This window comes from Macrobrachium nipponense, chromosome 20, assembly GCF_015104395.2.
Source record: "Macrobrachium nipponense isolate FS-2020 chromosome 20, ASM1510439v2, whole genome shotgun sequence".
NCBI classification, from domain to species: domain Eukaryota; kingdom Metazoa; phylum Arthropoda; class Malacostraca; order Decapoda; family Palaemonidae; genus Macrobrachium; species Macrobrachium nipponense.
Genome location: NC_061089.1, coordinates 61,187,853 through 61,208,936, shown reverse-complemented (window position 1 = coordinate 61,208,936; position 21,084 = coordinate 61,187,853). Strand labels below are relative to the sequence as shown.

General features: G+C 45.2%; 1 protein-coding gene across 7 annotated transcripts in view; it reads right to left on the bottom strand.

Moving 5' to 3' along the window:
* Positions 1-5,733: 5,733 nt before the first annotated feature.
* Positions 5,734-21,084, bottom strand: part of LOC135226510 (inhibitor of nuclear factor kappa-B kinase subunit epsilon-like) — a 282,872-nt gene continuing 267,521 nt past the window's right edge. For 5 of the 7 annotated variants that reach the window (XM_064266133.1, XM_064266186.1, XM_064266177.1 and 2 more), the window contains 2 exons: positions 6,100-6,287; positions 5,734-5,925 (listed from right to left, as the gene is read on the bottom strand). In XM_064266133.1, coding sequence (XP_064122203.1) covers positions 6,139-6,287 — 149 coding nt within the window. In that variant the 3' untranslated portion in view covers positions 5,734-5,925; positions 6,100-6,138. The remainder of the gene's footprint in view (positions 5,926-6,099; positions 6,288-21,084) is intronic. The other 2 variants (XM_064266159.1, XM_064266168.1) reach the window with 1 other exon arrangement.

The window sequence follows — 21,084 nt, the reverse complement described above, 5'->3', positions numbered from 1 at the left end:
TCCCGGACGCAGAGGCAGTAGCAGAAGATGCGCTACAACACCCCTGGGACAATCTGGACGTATACGCATTTCCTCCATTTTGTCTAATCCTCAGGTTCTGAACAGGTAATGCGGTCTCAGAACCTCAAGATGACCCTGTAGCTCCGTTATGGCCGAAAGCAGAGTGGTTTCCAGACCTACTGGAACTCCTAGTAGATGTGCCAAGAGAGTTACCTCCATGGAGCAACCTTCTGTGTCAGCCTCACGTGGAGAGGTACCACCAGTCGTTGAAGTCCCTATCGCTTCACGGGTGGAGACTGTCAAGTATCTCCTCCGAGAGCGAGGGTTTTCGCAGAAAGCAGCAACTCAGATGGCAGGTAATATCAGAAAATCATCTGCGACAGTATACCAAGGAACGTGGTCAGCATACTGTGATTGGTGTCGTAGAGGGTAACGTGTCTCCACTCGGTACCACTATTCAGCAGTTAGCAGACTTTCTGATATATCTCGAACAGAAAAACATATGTCTGTAATCTGCAGTGAAGGGGTACAGGGCGCTCTAGCCTCAGTCTTACGAATGAAAGGAGTGGACATATCGTCTTCATGGGAGTTGGCCATGCTGATGAGGAGCTTTTGAGAGTCATGCCCATCAAAGGAGCTAAAAGCCCCAGATTGGGATCTGACCAAGGTACTGAGTAGTCTGACAAACCCCCTACGAACCACTAAGGCAGTCCACGGATAGGAGCCTGACCTGGGGAAGACAGTCTTCTTATTGGCCCTGGCTTCAACCAAAAGGGTGGGGGAGCTACATGGCCTCTCATATCTCATAAAGCACTCGAGAGGTTGGAGATCAATGGTATGTGAGTTTGTCCCAGAATTCGTGGCCAAGACCCAAAATCCAACAATAGTAGACGGCAGATTCGACTCCTTTACCATACCTTCCTTGGCAGACTTTGTAGACGACGACAAAGCTGAGATGCTCCTGTGCCCCGTCAGGGCACTAAGGGAGTACTTAAAGAGAACAAGGCACCTCAGGCCGGGGTGCCAGAGGTTGTTCGTAAGTACAGGACGGAACAAGAAGGAAGTGTCCAAGAATACAATACATTTTGGCTAAGGGAGACGATCAGAGATGCTTATACGGCGAGAAACAGAGGGTCAGATAGCCAGGTGGGAGCTAGAGCTCATGACATCAGGGGTGTGAGTGCTTCCCTGGCATTTAAGAAGAACATGTCTGTGGATAAAATTCTGAAAGCTGGTGTGTGGAAGCGCCAAACAACTTTCACCTCATTTTATTTGAAAGATGTGCCCATAGATCCTTGGACACCTTTTCCTTGGGTCCAGTGGTGGCGGCCCAACAAGTGATATAGTTCATCCAGTGCCAGGCGGTCAGTTTGCGTCTAGTCTAAGATGAAGGTATGAAAGTAGAATGAATGGGATGACTGGTCTTTGTTCTTTACTACTTTCTTCCTACTCCTTTAACTACCGGGCATAGAAGGAGAGTATCGTCATGTGCTGGAACGGACTAGATGCGGTGAGATGGTCAGCCATACTGTGAAGCTATCTTAGCTGATGATATACTTTTTTTTCAGTAGCAACACACCCTCTGGATAATAGGGAAAAGAGGGGTGAAGGTGGATCCAGTTGCAAGGGACAAGAGTAAACAGTAGAATGGTATCTACACCCAGTGGAGAAAACCAATAGATCCGCTTATATCTTTGGTCCTGGGTTCATTGTCCATTCTCTTAGAATTTCCCTATATATTCGGAAATGGATAAGGTGGCAAACTCCCAGTCAGTTGTAGAGACTTACCTCCCTCCAATAGTAAGTCTATCCTAATGTTAAGACCGAGGTTTGTTTGTCGTATGAACAAATACCAAATTTGTAACTAATTTGTATTTTTCATAACAACAAACCTGAGGTCTTAACAGTTAAAGGCCCACCTCGAACCACATCTCTATCAGTCTAAACTGGGTTAGAAATCCGCCGCGCTACACGAATTCATGCATCATTTTGTGATAATAATTTATAAATGTTCATGCTTTTATGTTTAAAAATGTGTATGAAAATGTATTACGTATAAGTATTTTTATTTCTGCACAGAAATATGATACGAAGGCAGCTTTTGAAACTGCCCTTCACGTTATCAAATACGAGTGTTTTTCATGTGAGCCACCCGCCTGCCGCTCGTCCGAAAATTATAGTTAAAAAAAAGTGCAAATTAGCGATTGATGTGTCGATTTTATAAATGTTCGTGCTTTTATGTTTTAAAATGTATGAAAATGTATTAGTATAGAGTATTTTTATTTCTGTGCAGAAATATGATAAAAAGGCAGCTCTTGAAACTGCTCTTCAAGATATCGAATACGATGTTTTTTTCCATGTTCGTTCTCGTAAGCCGCCGTCTGCCGCTCTTCTGAAAATATTGAGTTGAAAAGAGGGCAAATTTAGCGATCGATGTGTCGATTTTTTAAATGTTTATGCTTTTATGTTTAAAATGTGTATGAAAATATATTACGTATAGGTTATTTTTATTTTTGTACATAAATAAGATACAAATTAAGGCAGCCTTTGTAACTACGCTCCACATTGTCAGGGGATGTTTTTTCATGTTATTTCTTGTCCGCCACGGTTCCGAAAAATGCAAGGTGTTATTTTATTTAATTATGCATCTTTTCCCTAAATCCTTTAAAAAGTTATAGTACATTATTTCACTGTATCCAATAATACTGTATGTATTCTCATATTATTGTATTATAAAATACTACGGAAAATTTAAGCTAGTATTCCGCGGAGCGGCCAATGTTGTGGTTTGAAATCAGCTGATGGCAAATACAAGTTTGTTTTTGCCATAACCCAATCTGAGCGAATTCTCTTGCTTCTAGTTAGCATAAACGAATATCTAGATACTTGACTTATATGAGACAAGGTTATTTTTCCTTATACAACGTGTTTTTAGGGGGAAATATGAATTGAATATGTCTCGTTGTGAATGTGAACTATTTTTTTTTTGCGTTAACAGATTGCGTTGGCGGCATTTTTATTGCGTAAAAATACCACAAGATTCCGTTCACAATTCTCCTTCATATCATCGTAATACGAACTTTACATTATTTATCTTATATCGGCGTGAAACCAACAGTAAAACGTGTTCTTTCAAGCACAGTAGTTTTGATTAAAATTATTTTATCTCAATTTTATATACGTATGGTTGTGTTTGATGGCATACGTTTACTGGAAACTTATCCTTGTCGCCGATGTACGAGAATAGTCATTAGCACCTTGAACAGTTTTCTCAGCTTCAGTTATAACTAGGTTTAAATTTAACAGTATATTTCCCGATTGTTCGTTGATCTATATTGATCTTTGATCTATAGCGAATAAAGTTATTACATTAAGATATCTCAGTTCTATTCTATACATAACGCCATTTATAACAACTACGGTAATAGTGTACTGTAGTACGAAGATTGAAATACAAGCCAAACGGATGTTATCCAATTCGGTTGTATTTAGAAAAAAAAAAAGTAGTTTCTCGTTTGGTTGTTCATGGCTGTACACGTTCACACAACGAGTATAACGTTAAAACCACACTTCCATCATTCTCCTTTGCTGTTATTGAACTTATGTTACTAGAAGATGGATAAAGTTAGGCTATTGTAATTTGGTCTCTCATAAAATCAGACTATCATAAGACGAATGATCGTAACTTGAACACTACAGCTACCTGTACACTGTATAAACTTTATTATATCTTTACATACTCCAGACACCCAAAGGATTAAAGATAGGCTTTTTTCACTTTACAGTATTTATAATGCTATAATGTACGGTACAGTACTACTATACAGTAAATTCTATAGTACGTACTATACTGCATAAATGTAATTTTACTTATTGCGCCATTGTGGAATTATGGCGCCTTTGAGTGGTCTAGAGTTTCGAAAGATGCTGTGCAGTGGCAGTAGGCTTTAAAATCGCTTAGCGTCGGCGGCCAGGAATGGAACCCCTGCCGCTAACCGGGGCCGCCTGTATTCAGTTGAAAATATTTTTCTTCAAATATATTAATCATAAGTAAACCAACAGACAAGCCAATTACTAGATCCTTCTGGACAGTATATTTGGGGGTATAAAATGTAACAAAGTTATAATCATCCTCATGTTTCACAAATAGTACACCTGTTCAGTGCACTGTCAATCCTTAAGCAGAAATGCAGGCATAACTGACATAAGAGGACTTCAATTTTTATACAGATATATCTGACATTCAAATAACTTTACTAATAAGTATAACAAAACAGCAATATAATACAACCATAGGAATTCACTTACATGTCCAAGGAAAGTAAAACAATTATGACTTATTTACACAACTCTGAGTTAAACGCAACATAAAGAGAGAAGAGAAAAAAAAACCATAAAATGAAAATTAAAATATTGACAAATGGTGGCCAAGAGAAAGGCTATTCAGTGCCGACAATCTAGCCTAGCCTAGGTTTTGAAAACCTTGAAATCTACGGCTAAAAACAATAAATAAGGCTTAAATATAGTAATTTGTAAAGAAAAGCTATACAGTTGAACCTCTTAAAAACGGCATTCTATGATTTGGAAACTTCTGTGGTTCAGCTTCATTCAGCTGCCATTTGTTCGTTGCACAGCCAACAGGGTGGAGCCATGTATTGTTTACAACTTCAAAACAGCAAAAATTATGCCATATCTCCTTTGTTTTTATGAAAATAATTCTTTGTAATGAAATGAAAATGTGTGAATTCTTAGTAATGAAAAGAAAATGTGCAGATTCTTAGTAATGAAAAGAAAATGTGTGAATTTAAATATATTTTTTATATTAACTTGAAAATAAATATATTTTTTTAAATATTTCACTTGAGAAATCTCTACCAAGTCAAAACTTTTTAATCAAAACAATGAGACATTTGGCATGCACAAATTCCTTAATCTTAGTATGTTTGAAAGACTTATATGTGATACATGTTTGGTCATTTCTTTTATACAACTGGGTATTTACATATTCGAAGTCACCCATGAGATAGACGAAACTAGAGGTAAGAAGTGCAAACGTAAATCTTTATCTATGGTAAAAAATTGTTTATCCCATTACCAAATAGTTTAGTGTTCACTTTCCTAAACAGATGGCAGTGTGCTTTGTTTACGTTTTGACAGCGGCATTCAAATGCACTGTGATCACCAGAAATTCATTCAGTTTTTTTTCATCTCATTACCCTCTACAATCAAAATAAATGACGAAGAAACTAATAGCAATAATTATGAAACACCAAATTTAGGATATGAAAGTCACCAATAATAATGTGAGGTCTGAGAAAAGTTTAGTAATGTATTGACTTACTATTAGGCTAACTCGGGAATGTAGGCTAAATGTGTTAAATAAAGAACACTATTTTTAAAGAAAATTATACACCATGAAGTTATGAAACAAATTTCAAAATATATGAAATAATAAAATGATAAAAAAAGCATTGTCAGAACTTAGCCAAGTAGTAGGCTATGTCGGAAACTAGTTGTGTATAATGTATGACTGAAAATTAACGCTATTAATCGAAATAAGAGAATAACACACTTAACAAAAAATTCGTTTAACGACATGGTCCCTGGAACGGAACCAGGTCATTAAACGAGGAGTACCTGTACATAGAAATACATATTACAACTTATGTGCACAGTACTTGAAAATTAAAAATAACTTCTAATATAGACCACAAACTAAACACATTTACAAAAGTGGATACATACCTGTGTTTCGGATCCATATATATTGTAAGTGGCTGAACTCGGTTCACATAGAAAACATGTGCTACTTTCCTACTAAGGATCATGGTGACTTCCTGGAAAAATCTTTCAAAGTTCCACATCCTTTGTGGATCCACTTCTAAAAGACCAGCTAACAAAGGCGTAACCAGCTTCCTAAGCCCCCTGAAATATTCAGAGCAGAGATAGTAGTACTATATAAAATCAATATGCCAATATCCTTGATACAGTTGTTTCAACAACAAAAATTTCATACTTGCAATTTCACATTCTACATGGGAAAAGTGAAGGGTGCATTGCAATTTCTTTCTTTCATGCAATAGTAAATGTAAAACTTACAAACTAAGCTGGCACGTTTCAGGGAGCTCTGTACACCATTCAATTGGTCCGTTTTCTGATGTCTGTAACCCCAGATATAACACCAGGCTCCTTTTCTGTTGTGATGTGGTACATGGTTTCTTTATTTCGACGGCCTCCGTATGGTCGAAAAGGAAGCTGTCCAGTAGCTACATGGTACAATGTTACACCTGATACAAAAAAAAAATAAAATAAAAGACTTTGACAATGAGAAAAATAAACTGGTTCTTTTGGTATATAAATGATTTAGTTTCAATGAGCAAACGCACAGTCATAATCCTAAAATGAATGCAAAGAAATACCTTACTCCAAGGACCCTAATGTTAACAACATAAGGAAATATATTTCAAAAGATTCTTCAAAAAAGATGTCTGGTGCAAGTTTTGTTAGTGATGATAAAATCAATGCATGTATATGGCTATATCTGATATGAAATATTTTTTTTATCACATACTACACTACTGTACTTTTGTTCCAATATATGTAGCTTAATCAGTGATAACCCGTGTGTTGAAAATTGACGGTTATACCTCTGCCCAACAAGTGAACCTTCCTACTAAATAAAACAAGCAATCTTTAAGAGAAAAATAAGATTACAGTATATTGAGAAAAAGACAGTTTACTAATACTTAATTCTTAAAGTGAACCGCATTCCTAACAAAATTCCACATTTAAGAAAAATATGTGTAACAAAGATATTTTTCTACTATATAAGGGACCAAATACTTAAGTGTCTAAATAAGTGTTTCCAACAGTGTATCCCCTGCAAGGGGTACTACTTACAGAGTACCTTGCATGGCAAACTGTAGACAGTACTAAAAGGTTCTGCTGAAGCCCTCTGGCTCCAGCTGAATTGCCCTCTACCTTTTATTTTTATCTGTTCCTTTTGGCCTTTTCCTACTTTGCTGTCCAACTTTAATTTTGTTTTGCTCCCTACTTATCATTCACAAATGAATACCGTGGTACCTCGTTTGTTGAACGTTTCTTATGTAGAACTTTCCATTTTTCAAACAAAAGTTTTGAGAACATTTTGTATTGTTTGTTGAACAAATGCTCGTACTTTGAACTGACTGATTATCTAGTTTATACTTGTATTTGACAGCCTATTGGGTCTTATAAGTTAAACTATTAATTTTTTCTTTTCATTTACAATATATAGTTTACTGATAACAATATTCTACAAAATAAATAGAAGTATACAGCATTTAATATAAAATTTAGCTTTCAATATAACATTTAGCATAAAAGATGTATAAAATTGTATGTAACCGCGGTGACGTCACTCCCAACTGACTTGAGGCTGAACGAGGAAGCGTTGATATGTTGAGGAGAGAAGAGAGGTAAAATATTACTGTATATGTATATGTAAAAGCAATAACAATTCATATATAAGGGGAATTTCCCAATAAATTTAACGTAAGATAAAATATGAAAACAATCAAATGCAATAAATAAAAAAAAAAGGTCTTAATTGAGCCAGTGTTCGGTGCGCCGAGTGAGACGGTCTAGTTGAACAATATTAACAAAATAGTAAATGAAAGAACAAAGCTTTTCACAATAAAATTTAGCACAAATGGTTAACAAAATCATTTGTCATTGCGATGATACACAGCTAACTTGAGGTAGAGGAGGGAGCGCTTATATTTTTGAGGAATAATGAATGGTTGATTTTAAGTTATCGTGTGTCGTGGTATTGTTGAGGAGAGAAGATAGTAAAATCTTTGCTAAAACATGTACATAAAAGCAGTACCAATTCACATAAAAAAATGACAAATTTTCCAAGACAATTTGTATTTTTCATAGCAACAAACCTGAGGTCTTAACAATAGGATCATTTCTAGCTCCTAGCTGGATCCGGTTAAAGAGCAGATGAAAGCAAGGAATCTTGTGATATCTGGCACCGCATGCGTAGATCGGGTGAAGAGTGGTCAAGGACCACGCACCTACGCCACTGCGTCAGTCTTTCCCGAATCAGGATGTCTTAACAAACAGAGGGGCAGGTAGAGGCGGGCAGTATTTTGTTAAGACCTCAGGTTTGTAGCTATGAAAAATACAAATTGTCTTAGAAAATTTGTCATTTGTTCATATGTGAACAAACCTTCGGTCTTAACAATAGGACAGACTCATACTTGGAGGGAGGTACCAAACATCCTAAACCAGCTGGGGGCCTACCCTCCAGTCCAGCTTCCAGAAGAAATGACTTCTGGAGATGGACTGAAGCCTATTGAGAAGCTAGATAAATTGATATCTTACCACTCAGACCCTGAGTGACGTACAATGATATATGGGAGAATCATTGTAAAGGGAACCAAAGAGAAACTTTGACTGTCCAATAGCAAACCAATACACCAGGGTTTGTACTACTCCCAACTCCTCCTTGCCAAGGAGTGGAGCATATACTACCGAATAGAGGGTTTGATATTTTCATATTAAGCGAACACACTATCAGTATGACTACCTTTACTTTTCACCTGTATCATACCAGTCCAGCGAATGACATGTCTATTCGTTACCGCCCGAAGGAAGAAGGAAACGTACAAGAGAAAGGAGACCAGCAAACTCCACTCATTTTCTCATCGACACGATCATCTTAGGTAAGATACAAAAGTGCCCTGTTATGGGCAAACTATGAGTTACACAACCTGTATGGCAGCCACCACAGGACCCAGGGAAAATGTATCCGAAGATACCCAAGTACATACCAGCGCTCAGCACTCAATGTACAGCCAAGTTCTTTTTGAAAGCCAGAGAGGGACCAATAACCCTAATGTCATGTGCTCTAGCCTGCACAGATGTGGTGGTGGAATCATCAAGAGTAAGTATGCCTGTCTGATGGCTTCCCATATCCATAAAGAGATAGTATTCTTAGACACCTATTTCTTCATACGGCCTGTGCTAGCAAAAAGTCTGCGGCAGCCTGGTCTAAGGTGCCGAGTCCTTTTACGATAGCAACGCAGGGAGCCCGGACAGGGCACAACTAAAGCTCTTGAGTCATCACCACCCACAGTCATTCAGTGATGGAATGGAAAATGAAGTGAACTTGTCATCACGGACAGAGGGATTTTGGGTCTTGGCCCCGAATTCCGGGACAAATTCGAAGGACACCGACCCCCAACCCCTGGTGTGCTTTACATCATAGCTTAGACCGTGGAGCTCTCCTACCCTCTTGGAAGATGTCAAGGCCAGAAGGAAAACTGTCCTGAGCGTCAAGTTCCTGTCAGATGAGTGATGCAAGGGCTCGTATGGACTCTTAGTGAAGCTCTTGAGAAACAAAGAAACATCCCATGTCGGAGGATTTGAGCTCCTAGGAAAGAACTCAACTGCTCAAACCCCTTAACTAGTAAGGAAAGTTCCCAGGAAGAGGAGATGTCGATACCTCTAAGGTGTAACACCAACCTCAGGGCTGTCCTGTAGCCTCTAATGGCAGAAACGGACAAACGATTCTCGTCTGTGATGTGGCGGGATCACAAGCTAAAATAAAAAATAAAAAACCTGGCTAAATCCCCCCCCCCCCCACCCCCCCCCCCCCTCCCCCCCCCCCCCCCCCCCCTCCCATAAACCTAATCACTCCAGCCGCCCAACTCACCCCAGTCACACTTTCCTCTTGTGGCGGGATCACAAGCTAGAAAAAAAACAAGTGGCAAAACACCCCCCACATTAACCTAATCGATCCAGCTGCCAAACCCACTCTCAGTCACACTTTCTTCTTTACACAACAAAATACACCAGAACAATTGACCTACACCTATACAAAAAAAAAAAACAAAACAAAACACATGTACTTACCAAACTCCAGATATCCAGGGGCTATCCTGTGCTGTCCACTGGTCGTGGTCACAGAGATATAAACAACCACAAGCCCAAAACCAAGAGCCACAACACAACAACAACAACAACCAAGGACCATAACTCAACACAACAACCCAAGGACCAACCCAACCCAACAACACAACAACAAACAAGGAACACAACCCACAACTCAACAACACAAAATAAAAGGCAACACAGACACCCACTAACAACACCAAGAAATCAAACAACAAAGACAACAGCAAGGCACAACAACTCTAAGCAAACAACAATAATTAAAAACAAATCAACAAAACACAACTTATCTGACCAAAATGCCTTCAACACACTGCTGCTAAACACTACTGGCTGTCACAGGCTTTAAACCCAAGACATACAGCAACTTACACTCTCTCTCTCTCTCTCTCTCTCTCTCTCTCTCTCTCTCTCTCTCTCTCTCTCTCTCTCTCTCTCTCTCTCTCTCAGACGTTGTCAAATGGAACTCCATAACTCCTCCATACTCTTTACACTACAGCATACACGCAGGACAATTGACCTATACCTATACCTACAAAAAAAAAAAAAAAAAAAAAAAAAAAAAAAAAAAAAAAACACACACACACACACACAAAACACACGTACTTAACTCCAGATACTCCAAGCTATCCTGTGCTGTCTGCTGGTCGAGGTCACTGGAACACTAACAACCACAGACAAAAAACAAAGACCAACAACACCACAACCAAAGACCACAACCCTACAAACTATAACAACAACACAACACCCAAGAACCACAAACACAACAACAACCAAGGAACACAACCACAACTCAACAACACAGCAACAAAAAAGGAACACAACCACAACCCAAGACCACTGCACAACCAATCACCAACAACACAAAAAAAAAACCAACAACACAAAAGGCAATACACACACCCACTAACAACATCAAGGAATAACAACAACAACCCTCAACCACAACAATCACATACAACAAAAACTCAGGAACTCAAAAGCACAACAAATCCAACAATACAGGCACAACAACTCTTATGCAACAACACCAAACTCAACAACAAATCAAAACACACAAAACTCAACTGACTTCCAGTGCCTTCAATATACTGCTCCCGACACTACTAACTGTCACCAGCTCTCACCAAAGACTGACTAAAAACACTCACTCAAAACACAGAACTCCGATCTCTAACAGCACCAGCAGACAACCCAGAACTCTCCAACAGCCAATCCAATTGTTAACAATTCATACAGCAATTACACCCCCCCCCCCTCTCTCTCTCTCTCTTCTCTCCTCTCTCTTCTCTCTCTCTCTCTCTCTCTCTCTCTCTCTCTCAGATGTCGTCAACTGGAACTCCATAACTCCTCCATAGTGAGAAAGGTTAAAAAGTCTGCCATTCGCGGATGGAGAAAAACCCCATTTACGACACTAATCACAATACATCGCCCATTTGCCTTGGTAAACCACGGAGGTCGACTTTCTGAGACTGCTGGACATAAGCCCTGCTGTTCTCTGAGAAAAGCCCTCTCGCTCGGAGGAGATACTTGATAGCCTCCAACCGTGAAGAGACAGGGATTCTACTGACTGGTAGAACCTTTCCGCATGGGGCTAACACAGATGTCGCCAAGGGGGAATTTCCCTCGGAACCTCTGACAACGACGGCAGAGCTGGGAACCATTCCGCCTGAGGCCACAGAGGGGCTACCAAAGTCATCCTGAGACACTGTGAACTCATTAGCCTGTTCATAGCTCGACGGATCAAACAAATCGGAGGGAAGGCATACACCTCCAGGTTGTCCCAGGGGTGTTGGAGTGCATCCTCTGCTAATGCTAAAGGATCTGGGGATCTCCCCCAAACCTGGAAGAGCTTGTCTGCTACCACTTGATGAAAGGACCACCCTGTGCCTAGGATCTGATCCCAATGACCGAGTTTGTCTGCGACCACATTTCGTTTGCCTGGGACATACCTGACTGAGAGCTCTACCGAACTGCTGACCGCCCACTGGTGAACCTTGACAGTCAAGGCGTGAAGTCGACAAGGAACCAGGCCTCCCTGCTTGTTCACAAAGGTTACCCCCGTGGTGTTGTCCGACATGAGAACGACAGAATGACCTTCTAACTTCTCCCGAAACTCCTTCAGACCCAGGAAGGCTGCCTTCAACTCCAAGACATATGACAATTTGTCGAAAATTGCATTTTTCCTCACTATACAAACCTGAGGTCCTTTAACAATAGGAAGGTAACTAGCGGCAGCTGGGACGGTCGTAAGCTTCGAACAAGGGGAGAACGGTAGTTAACTGCTTGTCCGATCGTGCGTGCGCGCCGAGGTGAAGAATCACTTTTGCTTTAGGCCCATGCAAAAAGTTGCAGAGTGAGGGGTGGCATGAGGTGGGACTATATGTAAAGGACCTCAGGTTTGTATAGTGAGGAAAAATGCAATTTTCGACAAATTGTCATTTGTTCCGATACGTAATACAAACCCTTGGTCCTTTAACAATAGGAAGACTCACTTCTTGGTGGGAGGAATCTGAGTCTTTTTGGTGAACAGACTGGTGTTCGTCCAACCCTGGAGTGCCTCCCTGGTCGTAAGAGCAAGGGAGGGATCCAAACCTCTGTCCGATTGATCGGGGGTGTGCACGCAGGATCAATGGTCAGACCTCTGGGCCAAGTACTAAGAGAGGACAAGCGTATCTCTTCGTACCAGCAAGCAAGAACTTGTTCCTGTTTGCAAGAGACAATCATAAAATGATGGGTTTGTCTCAAATTGGCATCCACTTCCTCCCCCTTGTTGGAGGAAGTGGTGGATATATACTCCTATCCCTACTGAAAGGGATAGGATGGTGCTCTATTGAGTAGCTCACCTGCATCTCGTCCTTACCCAGCAGGGTGACGACCGTGTCCCTCTACCCAGAGGTAGAGGGAAGAAAAAGATGGGAAGAGGAGCCAGTCACACTCTCATTCCTCATCAATTCTTACGGTCACACCAGGACTCGATGCTGTTCAGCCTGCGAGGGTCTGGGTTAACTACACAACGTGTTGAGCAACCACCACGGTTCCCAAGGAAAAAGATCCAAGGAACTGTGGGCAATATCCCGAAGGTAGAAGGAGGTGCATGCGGTCCGGTTGGACCAGGCGCCTGCCTTCATTACCTGCGCCACGGAGAAGTTCTTGCGGAACGCGAGAGAATGATGAAGAGGCGTCCACACTTCATCCTGGGTGTCGAGTTTCTTCAGACAGCTCCGTCGCGCCTTCACAGGACAAAGCAGCATAGCCTTCGTATCGGAGGCGGTGAAGTCCATTAGGGAGGGTATTGTGAAGGACTCGAACCAATCGTCAGTTACCGAAGGGTTCTGAGTCTTCGCTACGAAGATCGGTACGAAATCGAGCGTCACAAATCCCCATCCCTTTGTGCTTGACTTCTCAAGAGAAGTCATGCAGTTACCCAAGACGAAAAGAAGGGGATAGTCGTATGACCTATCCCTCTTCTCGACTTTGGTTATGTACAGTACTCATACTGACAAGCTATTAAGACGAAGTAATGATTGCTCTGGAACAACCGAACTAAGTCCACAGCATAGTTCGTAACTGACTCGGGCGCTCTGACAGCTGCCGACTGACTGGTTCGGAATCAGTAGAGGCAAGTTGTCCAAGCATCCGGGTAAGTCACGTGACCTTCGCCCTTTAAAGAGTTATGCTGAGAGACCAAACAAATAAAATATTTGTTAATCACCGATGCCGGACGGCGCGGCGATGATTCTCTTAATGCATAAGCTCAAAAGGCGAAAGTCAATTGCCTTCAAAAGACCGAGGTCCCTGATGGCAAGAAAATCTCATAGACGTTGAATCTCAGCTTAAGGAGAAACAACACTATGTGACGTTGAAGACGAAGGTAGGCAATGAATGCAACCTACGTCTTCCAGCTGAATCGAGAGAAGGAATCTCAAGATTCTAAACCTGTGCTTACAAATGACTGAAAACGCTAGCCGCCATTTCATTGCTGTCCGGTGTGCAGTGAAAGCGGGCGTTCTTCAGTAATGAAACACAGGGGAGAGCCGCCTGAAGAACTGCTTCTAATGGGCTGAACGTTTAGAAGTAGAGCTGGCAGGTGTGGGAGTAGGCGATGTTTTCTTTTCAATACATCTGCTAATCCGGGGTGAACAATGAACAATTGCCACACCTCCCGAAAATACAAGATATTTTGAGGACAAACTCAGATTCCGCAAAAATCATTCGCATTATCGAGATACGATGCAGCAAAGAGACTATTACAGAATTCTGTTACCGTGCGGTAAACAGAAAGATGAGAGTCGAATAGATATCTCTGTTTAAAATTCTCGCAATACCGAAGACGATGAATACTAGCGTCACAGCAGTAGATGGTCATTCATGTATGCGAGAATCCCCGTTAATCAGAGACTTAAGTCCGTGATTGTTGGGCAGAGATACGGTTGGTATTCAATCAAAGCAGGTGAGAAAGACATAACCAACCGTCCATCTTAAAGCGGCAGCTGGTACTGAAATGCCTCGGGCAATTCAATACGCAGTAGCTGTCGCTGACTCGTCATCCTGAGTTGCCAAGTAATCCTTTCACGAAGGAATGCGTTCGGCTAAGAACCACGAGCATAAAAAGATATGCTCGAGCAATTATATTTTATGCGAAACGAATTTTGGTAAAATATAAAAGCTTAAATTGGTTGGGGTGTGTTTTTGACAACACCATAAGTATATAAAATTGAAAACTGGAAACTCCTGGGAGGTTGCAGGCAACCCGAGTTGCAGTTCAATTAGAATACTTTTCGTCTAAGTCGCAATCCGTAGAATAACCAGGATATGCGCCTACCCCTCGGACCATTCAACTGCTTAGGCAGAATCATGTCGCGAGGTTAATATACGTAGTATATTTGTAGGATTCTGAACAACGATCTCCATCCTCAAATTCTTTCCTTCAAGAAAACAAAAATAAGGATTGGAGATCGACCACCTTCGGTCTCTATCAAAGAGAGTGGAAGAAGTCTTCCTCGAAGGAAAGCTTCAATGGTGAACAGAATACTAAGACGATAGTTCAAGCCAAACTGGATATTCCCGTCCGTTCTTCTCTATTCCAGGTTGGTCGCCTACTGTGAGATAGTCTTCTTTCAGCAGCAGTCTTCTTCCTAATGCTAGAAATTCCAGGAATTCGAGCATAGGCGAGGTTCCCGATTATCGTGTAACATATCGGGGATTCTCGTCTCGCTCACTTTTGGGACCGTGGTCCTCGCCTAAGTGTTTGGAGATCGTAAGAACTCTAACACTCTGAATGCGCTAGAAATTCCGTAGAAAATCTAAGCAGTCTGCGAAACCCCTCCCCACCTCGAATTCGTCAAACGATATCGGTGCTGGTGGTCCTCATCGATTCCCGTAGAAATCGAGAATGGGGCAGGATCCCTCCTCAACGACCGGGGGGCTTTACGTCAGGTAGGACCCGAAGGTCCCCCCCGTGGTAGCGCAGTCCCCAAACCCCGTGGGCGGATCCTACAGAGAAATCTCTGTAGGATCCCTCCCCTTTCCCTCGTTAGCCGTAAGGAGAGAGGGAATGGGGGAGGAATTGGATACCTCGCAATTGCCTTCCCAGTGGAACTAGCAGTTGGAGAAGAGTAGGAGCAGCCATCGCCTGCGGCGATGGCCTCTTCAGAGTCTGGGAAAACGTATCGTCAGGAGAAAACGTTTTCCCGAGGAGGGTTACGAACTCTCACTGTAGGTAAGGGTCTGCCGCCACTGTGAACGTCGTCTGGGTGGGGCTGATCGACACCTGACAGGAGAGAGGCCGATACCGTCCTCCGACTCATTCCAGTCCTCGTCGAGGTCGAAACCTCTCAGGAGGACCGAAGGAGTATTTAAATACGGTGTCCGAAGACACGTAGAAACGCCGCTGTCGGCCAGTAGAGGAGGTGGAAGTAGCTTGATCGACCGGCCAGAACTGAGAGAGCCTTCTTGTCCGGAGACGAGAGACTCTGGTTCAAGACAGAATCGGCAAGCTCCGATCGCGGCAAACCCACCGTCGTGGTTTTTGGGGTTCCCTCTCGGGCCCCAAAACGACTCGAGCAGAGACATGGGCTCTGCTGGTGGGAGCGGCGATCCTTCCCCCAGGTCGTTGTGCTGACGAATCAGTGCAATAACCTGGGCAAAGTTACTCTGAATCTCGGAAGTTACAGCGTCTTGAGGAGTAGGACCGTCCAGTCCCTCCAACAAGAGCAGCTCCCAAGACCCTCCTCCTTCAGACGAAGGACCAGCAACAGATCCCTGACGGTTGCCTCCAATCACTTGCGCATACGTCCTGGCTGGTCCTAAGACCATACCTGGCACGTGCGGCGTCATGACGGGATCGTGAGCGGCGCATCTCTCACGATCACTCCTATATACCTCGCTCTTCCTGGCGTATGCCAAGGAAGTTGAAGGTATCGGAGAGACAGAACTGACGCTACCCCCTCCCCCCCCTGACGGTCGCCTCCAATCACTTGCGCGTACGTCCTGGTTGGTCCTAAGACCATACCTGGCAACCGTGCGCGTCGTGGATGGGATCGTGAGCGGCGCACCTCTCACGTCACTCCTAGCTACCTCGCTCTTCCCGGTGTAGCCCGAGGAAGTTGAAGGTAGTGGAGAGACAGACCTGACGCTCCCCCCCAGCTCGCTGGCAGGACCAGCGTACGTGGTGGGGGGCTGCAGCCGATCACCAACCCGCGGTGGGTGGGGATCGATCTGCAGGCCTGGCCGTGCCGCTCACCTGTGGCGAGCGGCTCGACTGAGCACGTCGACCCCGGTCCCGTGGCGTCAGACGAGCTGCTGCTGGTCACCGTATCCGCCCGGTCCCTGTGGGAGCGGCGGTCAGGTGACCTGCAGAGCTCGCTTTTGCGGTGAGACCGGTGAGCGTCCTCGCGGCACGTCAAACCGCTGTACCAGCCGAGGCTGGTACCGTCGGTCGAGGGGACTGGGGGACCTCTTCCCAGCCTCAACCTGTGGCCGGTCAGAGACCGTCACGTCCACCCGAGGTACCGGCTGGTCGCTACGAGAGCGGCCGCTGGCCTGGCGAGAGTCACCTGAGCGGCTCTCGACAGTCTTCTGCTCCGTGCCTCGGTCATGACGCTGAGCGAACTCAGGCGTCTTAACTTTGGCTGCACGGTCACCCTAAGGAGACCGTACACTCAAGGAACTTCTCGGCGGACGAGAAACCGAGCCGGTACCCTGGCTTAGCAGCAGAGCTGCCAAGACCAGGCGAGGGTGTACCAGCGGTAGCCAGCACACCTTGGTCCCCGTCTTCTTCTTCTTCTCAGAAGGGGAGACGGCCCCGTTCCCGAAGGAAACAGGAGGACCAGCAGAAGAAAACCCCCCCGTCACACCGGAGTGTGACGAGCCCTTCGAAGTTCCCGAAGGAGTCTTCTTAGGGGGAAAACCCGGAATTAACCAGCTGGTCGCCCTGGCGAGAGCGGCCGCTGGCCTGGCGAGTCACCTGAGCGGTTCTCGCCAGCCTTCTGCTCCGTGCCGTGGTCTTGGCGCTGAAGGCGAAACTGGCGCCGAAACTTTGGCTGCATCGGTCTCCCGAGGGAGAGCGTACACTCGGGATCTCCCGCGAAGACGCAGAGACCGAGCCGGAACCTGGCGTAGCGGCATCGCCGCTAGCACCAGGCGAGGAAGTACCAGAGCTAACCGATACTCCTCTGGGTTTCCCCCCGTCCCCTATCTCTTTTTTTTTCCTTACGGAAGGGGAGACGGGCCCCGGGCTCCCGAGGGGAGCAGGAGGACCAGCAGAAGGACCCCCCGTCCCACCGAGGTGGGACGGGCCCTTAGAAGTTCCCGAAGGAGACTTCTTAGGGGGGGGAGGCAGCCTTCTTCTTCTTCGGCTTATGGGCCTTAGAAGTCGAAGGGGAAGAGGCAGCAGCAGACGAAGACGAAGATGACAACCTTCCTCTTCTTCGTCAGCTCACGCAGGACAGTCGTCAGGTCCATAACCATCCAGGCCGGAGTCGGGCCATTGCCGAAGCAACACGGCCCGACTGCACCTGTCCGGAAGGACCTGGGACTGGGGGAAGAAGGACACACCATGGGCAGGACCAGCATGGACAGGCGCAGGAACCAGGAGCGACAGGAACAGCAACCAGCTCAGGAGCGGCAGGAACAGCGGCAGCGGTAAACACAGAGGGACAGCCAAGCCAGTAGCGGGAACCACATCAGCGACAGGTGCGGCAGGCCCAGCCATCGCCTCGTAGAATCATCTGGCAGCCAGCGGGAACCTGGTACTGGCGGCCGTCCAGGGGGCGAGCTGCTGGAACAAGCGGGGGAAGTCTGGGGCAGGCAACACGAAGAAAACACAGGCGGCGGCGGCCATACCCTCCTCGGTACGGCGGCGACCGGCCCTAGAAGCGGCAGACGGCGTCACCGACACAGCATGGGGAGTGTAGACCAGCGGGGGGAAGCAGCATAAGCGGCCGTGAAGGTTGTAGTGGAGACCGCTCCAAGGTCACCGCCCCAGACCTCGCTAGACGCTGCAGCAGATCGTGGATGCTAGACACGCCCTGCAGCCGCAGTGGCCCATACCTGTCCAAGGTCGTCTCCCACGGATGTAGCACCTGCGGTAGCACACATATTTAGTAAGAGGGGTTCCCTCACGCACGGGGGGGAGACATGCCCCACCCCGGAACGGAAGGAAGACCCCAAATACAAAAATACGAGGAAGCTGAGCGGGGGGCAGGAAAGAAGACGAAGAATCGGATACCAAGGGAGTCGCGGGAGAGCTTTCCGACGACTTCCTGGCAGACCTTCCGCTTCCCCTACCCCCGCACAGCAGTGAAAAAAAAGTAATTATGAAAAATGACACAGAATACTGCACTTGCGACTTCACTTCATAAGAACTTAAAGGGGGAAAGATCAATTCCCGGGTAAGAGCGGAAAACTTGATCCATAATAATATGATGCTATCATAAAATATATATGAAATGAAACAGAATACTGCACTTGCGATTTTCCACTTTCACATAAATAAATTGTAAGGATTAATTCCCGGGTAAGAGCGGAAATTGATCCAAAATTAAATTTGATGCAATTAATAAATGAAAATGAAAAGAAAACTGCATTGCGAATCCACTTTCATTGCATTCTATTCATACAAAATAAGAGGCTCGTGCCGAGCGCAATCAAGCTCTCGGCAACGAACGCACAGGGCAAAAATATAATGAAAAAGAGTACTTACATCTTTCAATTACACACTTTCGCCCAAAACACATGACTCGGCGCGAAGTGCGCCCGCCTCGGCACGAGACATAATTCAAGTCAATTTCATGAAAAGAGCGGAAATCGCCGCCTCTACGGCGATAGCTCCATGTTGATTCATAATTAAGTAATGAAAATGAAAACAGTGTACTTACAGTTTTTTCATTTTTTCCAAAGGTCCAAACAAAACCATTAGTAGAAAACACAATATAAACAAAGCATACGACGATGAAAGCGGGGCAGAGAGCGATGACGAAACACGTCCTTCACACCCGCGGCCGAAAGCAAAAGTGATTCTTCACCTCTCGGGCGTGCGCGCCGCGCACGATCGGACAAGCAGTTAACTACCGTTCTCCCCTTGTTCGAAGCTTACGACCGTCCCAGCTGCCGCTAGTTACCTTCCTATTGTTAAAGGACCGAGGGTTTGTATTACGTATCGGAACAATGATATGTTACAGTTTGTCCTCTAAACTCCAAACGCCTGAAGCGATGAGGCCGCCTAAATGAGCCCCCCAACCTGCAAGGGAGGCATCTGAGAACAAAAGGAACTCCGGTGGAAGAGAACACAGAGGGACACCTTTCGAAAGATTCCAGTCGTCCAACTACCAACAAAGGTTCTCTCACTTCCAGAGACAGAGGAACCTTTAACAGGGGTGAGTCCCCCGCAGGAGACCAGAATTCTCCCAATCTCCGTTGCAGAGACCGAAAATGAAGACGCCCATGAGGGGGGGGAGGCCAGCTTCCCCAGGGAAGACAACACCCAAAAGAAGAACCTGCCACTGATGAGCTGACTGATGTGGTTCTGACAGGAAGTTGCGCACCACCACATGCAACTTCTCCAGTCTCTGATCCGACGGGAAAACTTTTGCCTCTGTCGTATCAATGACCATGCCCAGGTAGAGATTCCTTTGACTGGGTACAAGGTTCGACTTTTCCTGGTTGACTACGATGCCCAGTTCCAGACAGAACCGAAGTAGATGATCCCTGTCCTGCTGCAGCTTTTCCTTGGAAACTGCCAAGACCAACCAATCATCAAGGTACCTCAGTAAACGGATCCCCTGAGGATAAGCCCAACTTGACACGAGACTGAAGACCCTTGTGAACACTTGAGGGGCTGTTGTCAGCCCAAAGCATAGGACTTTGAACTCGAAGACCTTGTCCCCAAGAGAGAAGCGAAGGAACTTCCTGGACGTTGGATGAATAGGGATTTGGAAGTATGATTCCTGTAAGTCTATACAGCATGAAGTCGCCTTCCCTCATGGCTGCCAACACCGAACGCGGGGTCTCCACCTTGAACCGTGTCTTCCTGATGAAGTGATTCAAGATGGATAAGTCGATCATAGGTCTCCATCCTCCCAATGCCTTGGGCACTAAGAAGATGTGACTGTAAAACCCCGGAGACAGACGCACCACTTCCTCTATGGCATTCTTGTCCAGCATCTTCTGCACTTCCTCCCGAAGAGCCAAGAACTTCAGAGAATCTGGAGGATATGCCTTCCTGAGCTGCAGCTTGTCCGACAGAGGAGGAGAGAAGTCGAATGGCAGTAGATACCCCACCCGAAGGACATCTACCACCCACTTCACCGCCCCATAACTCTGCCACTTGACCCAATGGCCCGCCAGGCAACCCCCCACCTGTGGGGCAGGAGAGGGAGAGGCGCCTAACCTACCGACGGCCCCCTATACCTGCCCCTTGGGCCCCTCTTGGCTTAAAGGAACGAGAGCAAAAGGGATGTTGGTCCTCTGACCTAGGCTGAGCCGAATGGGAAGGCCCTGCCGAAATCGAACTCCTTGACGGCCTACCAGGCGACGATCTTCTTGAGTGATGCTGGACAGGGGGAGGAGGAGGAGCCGACGTCTCTGAGGACGAGACTCCGACTTAGACACGGCCTGGTGCACCAGTCTGTCTTTGGTGTC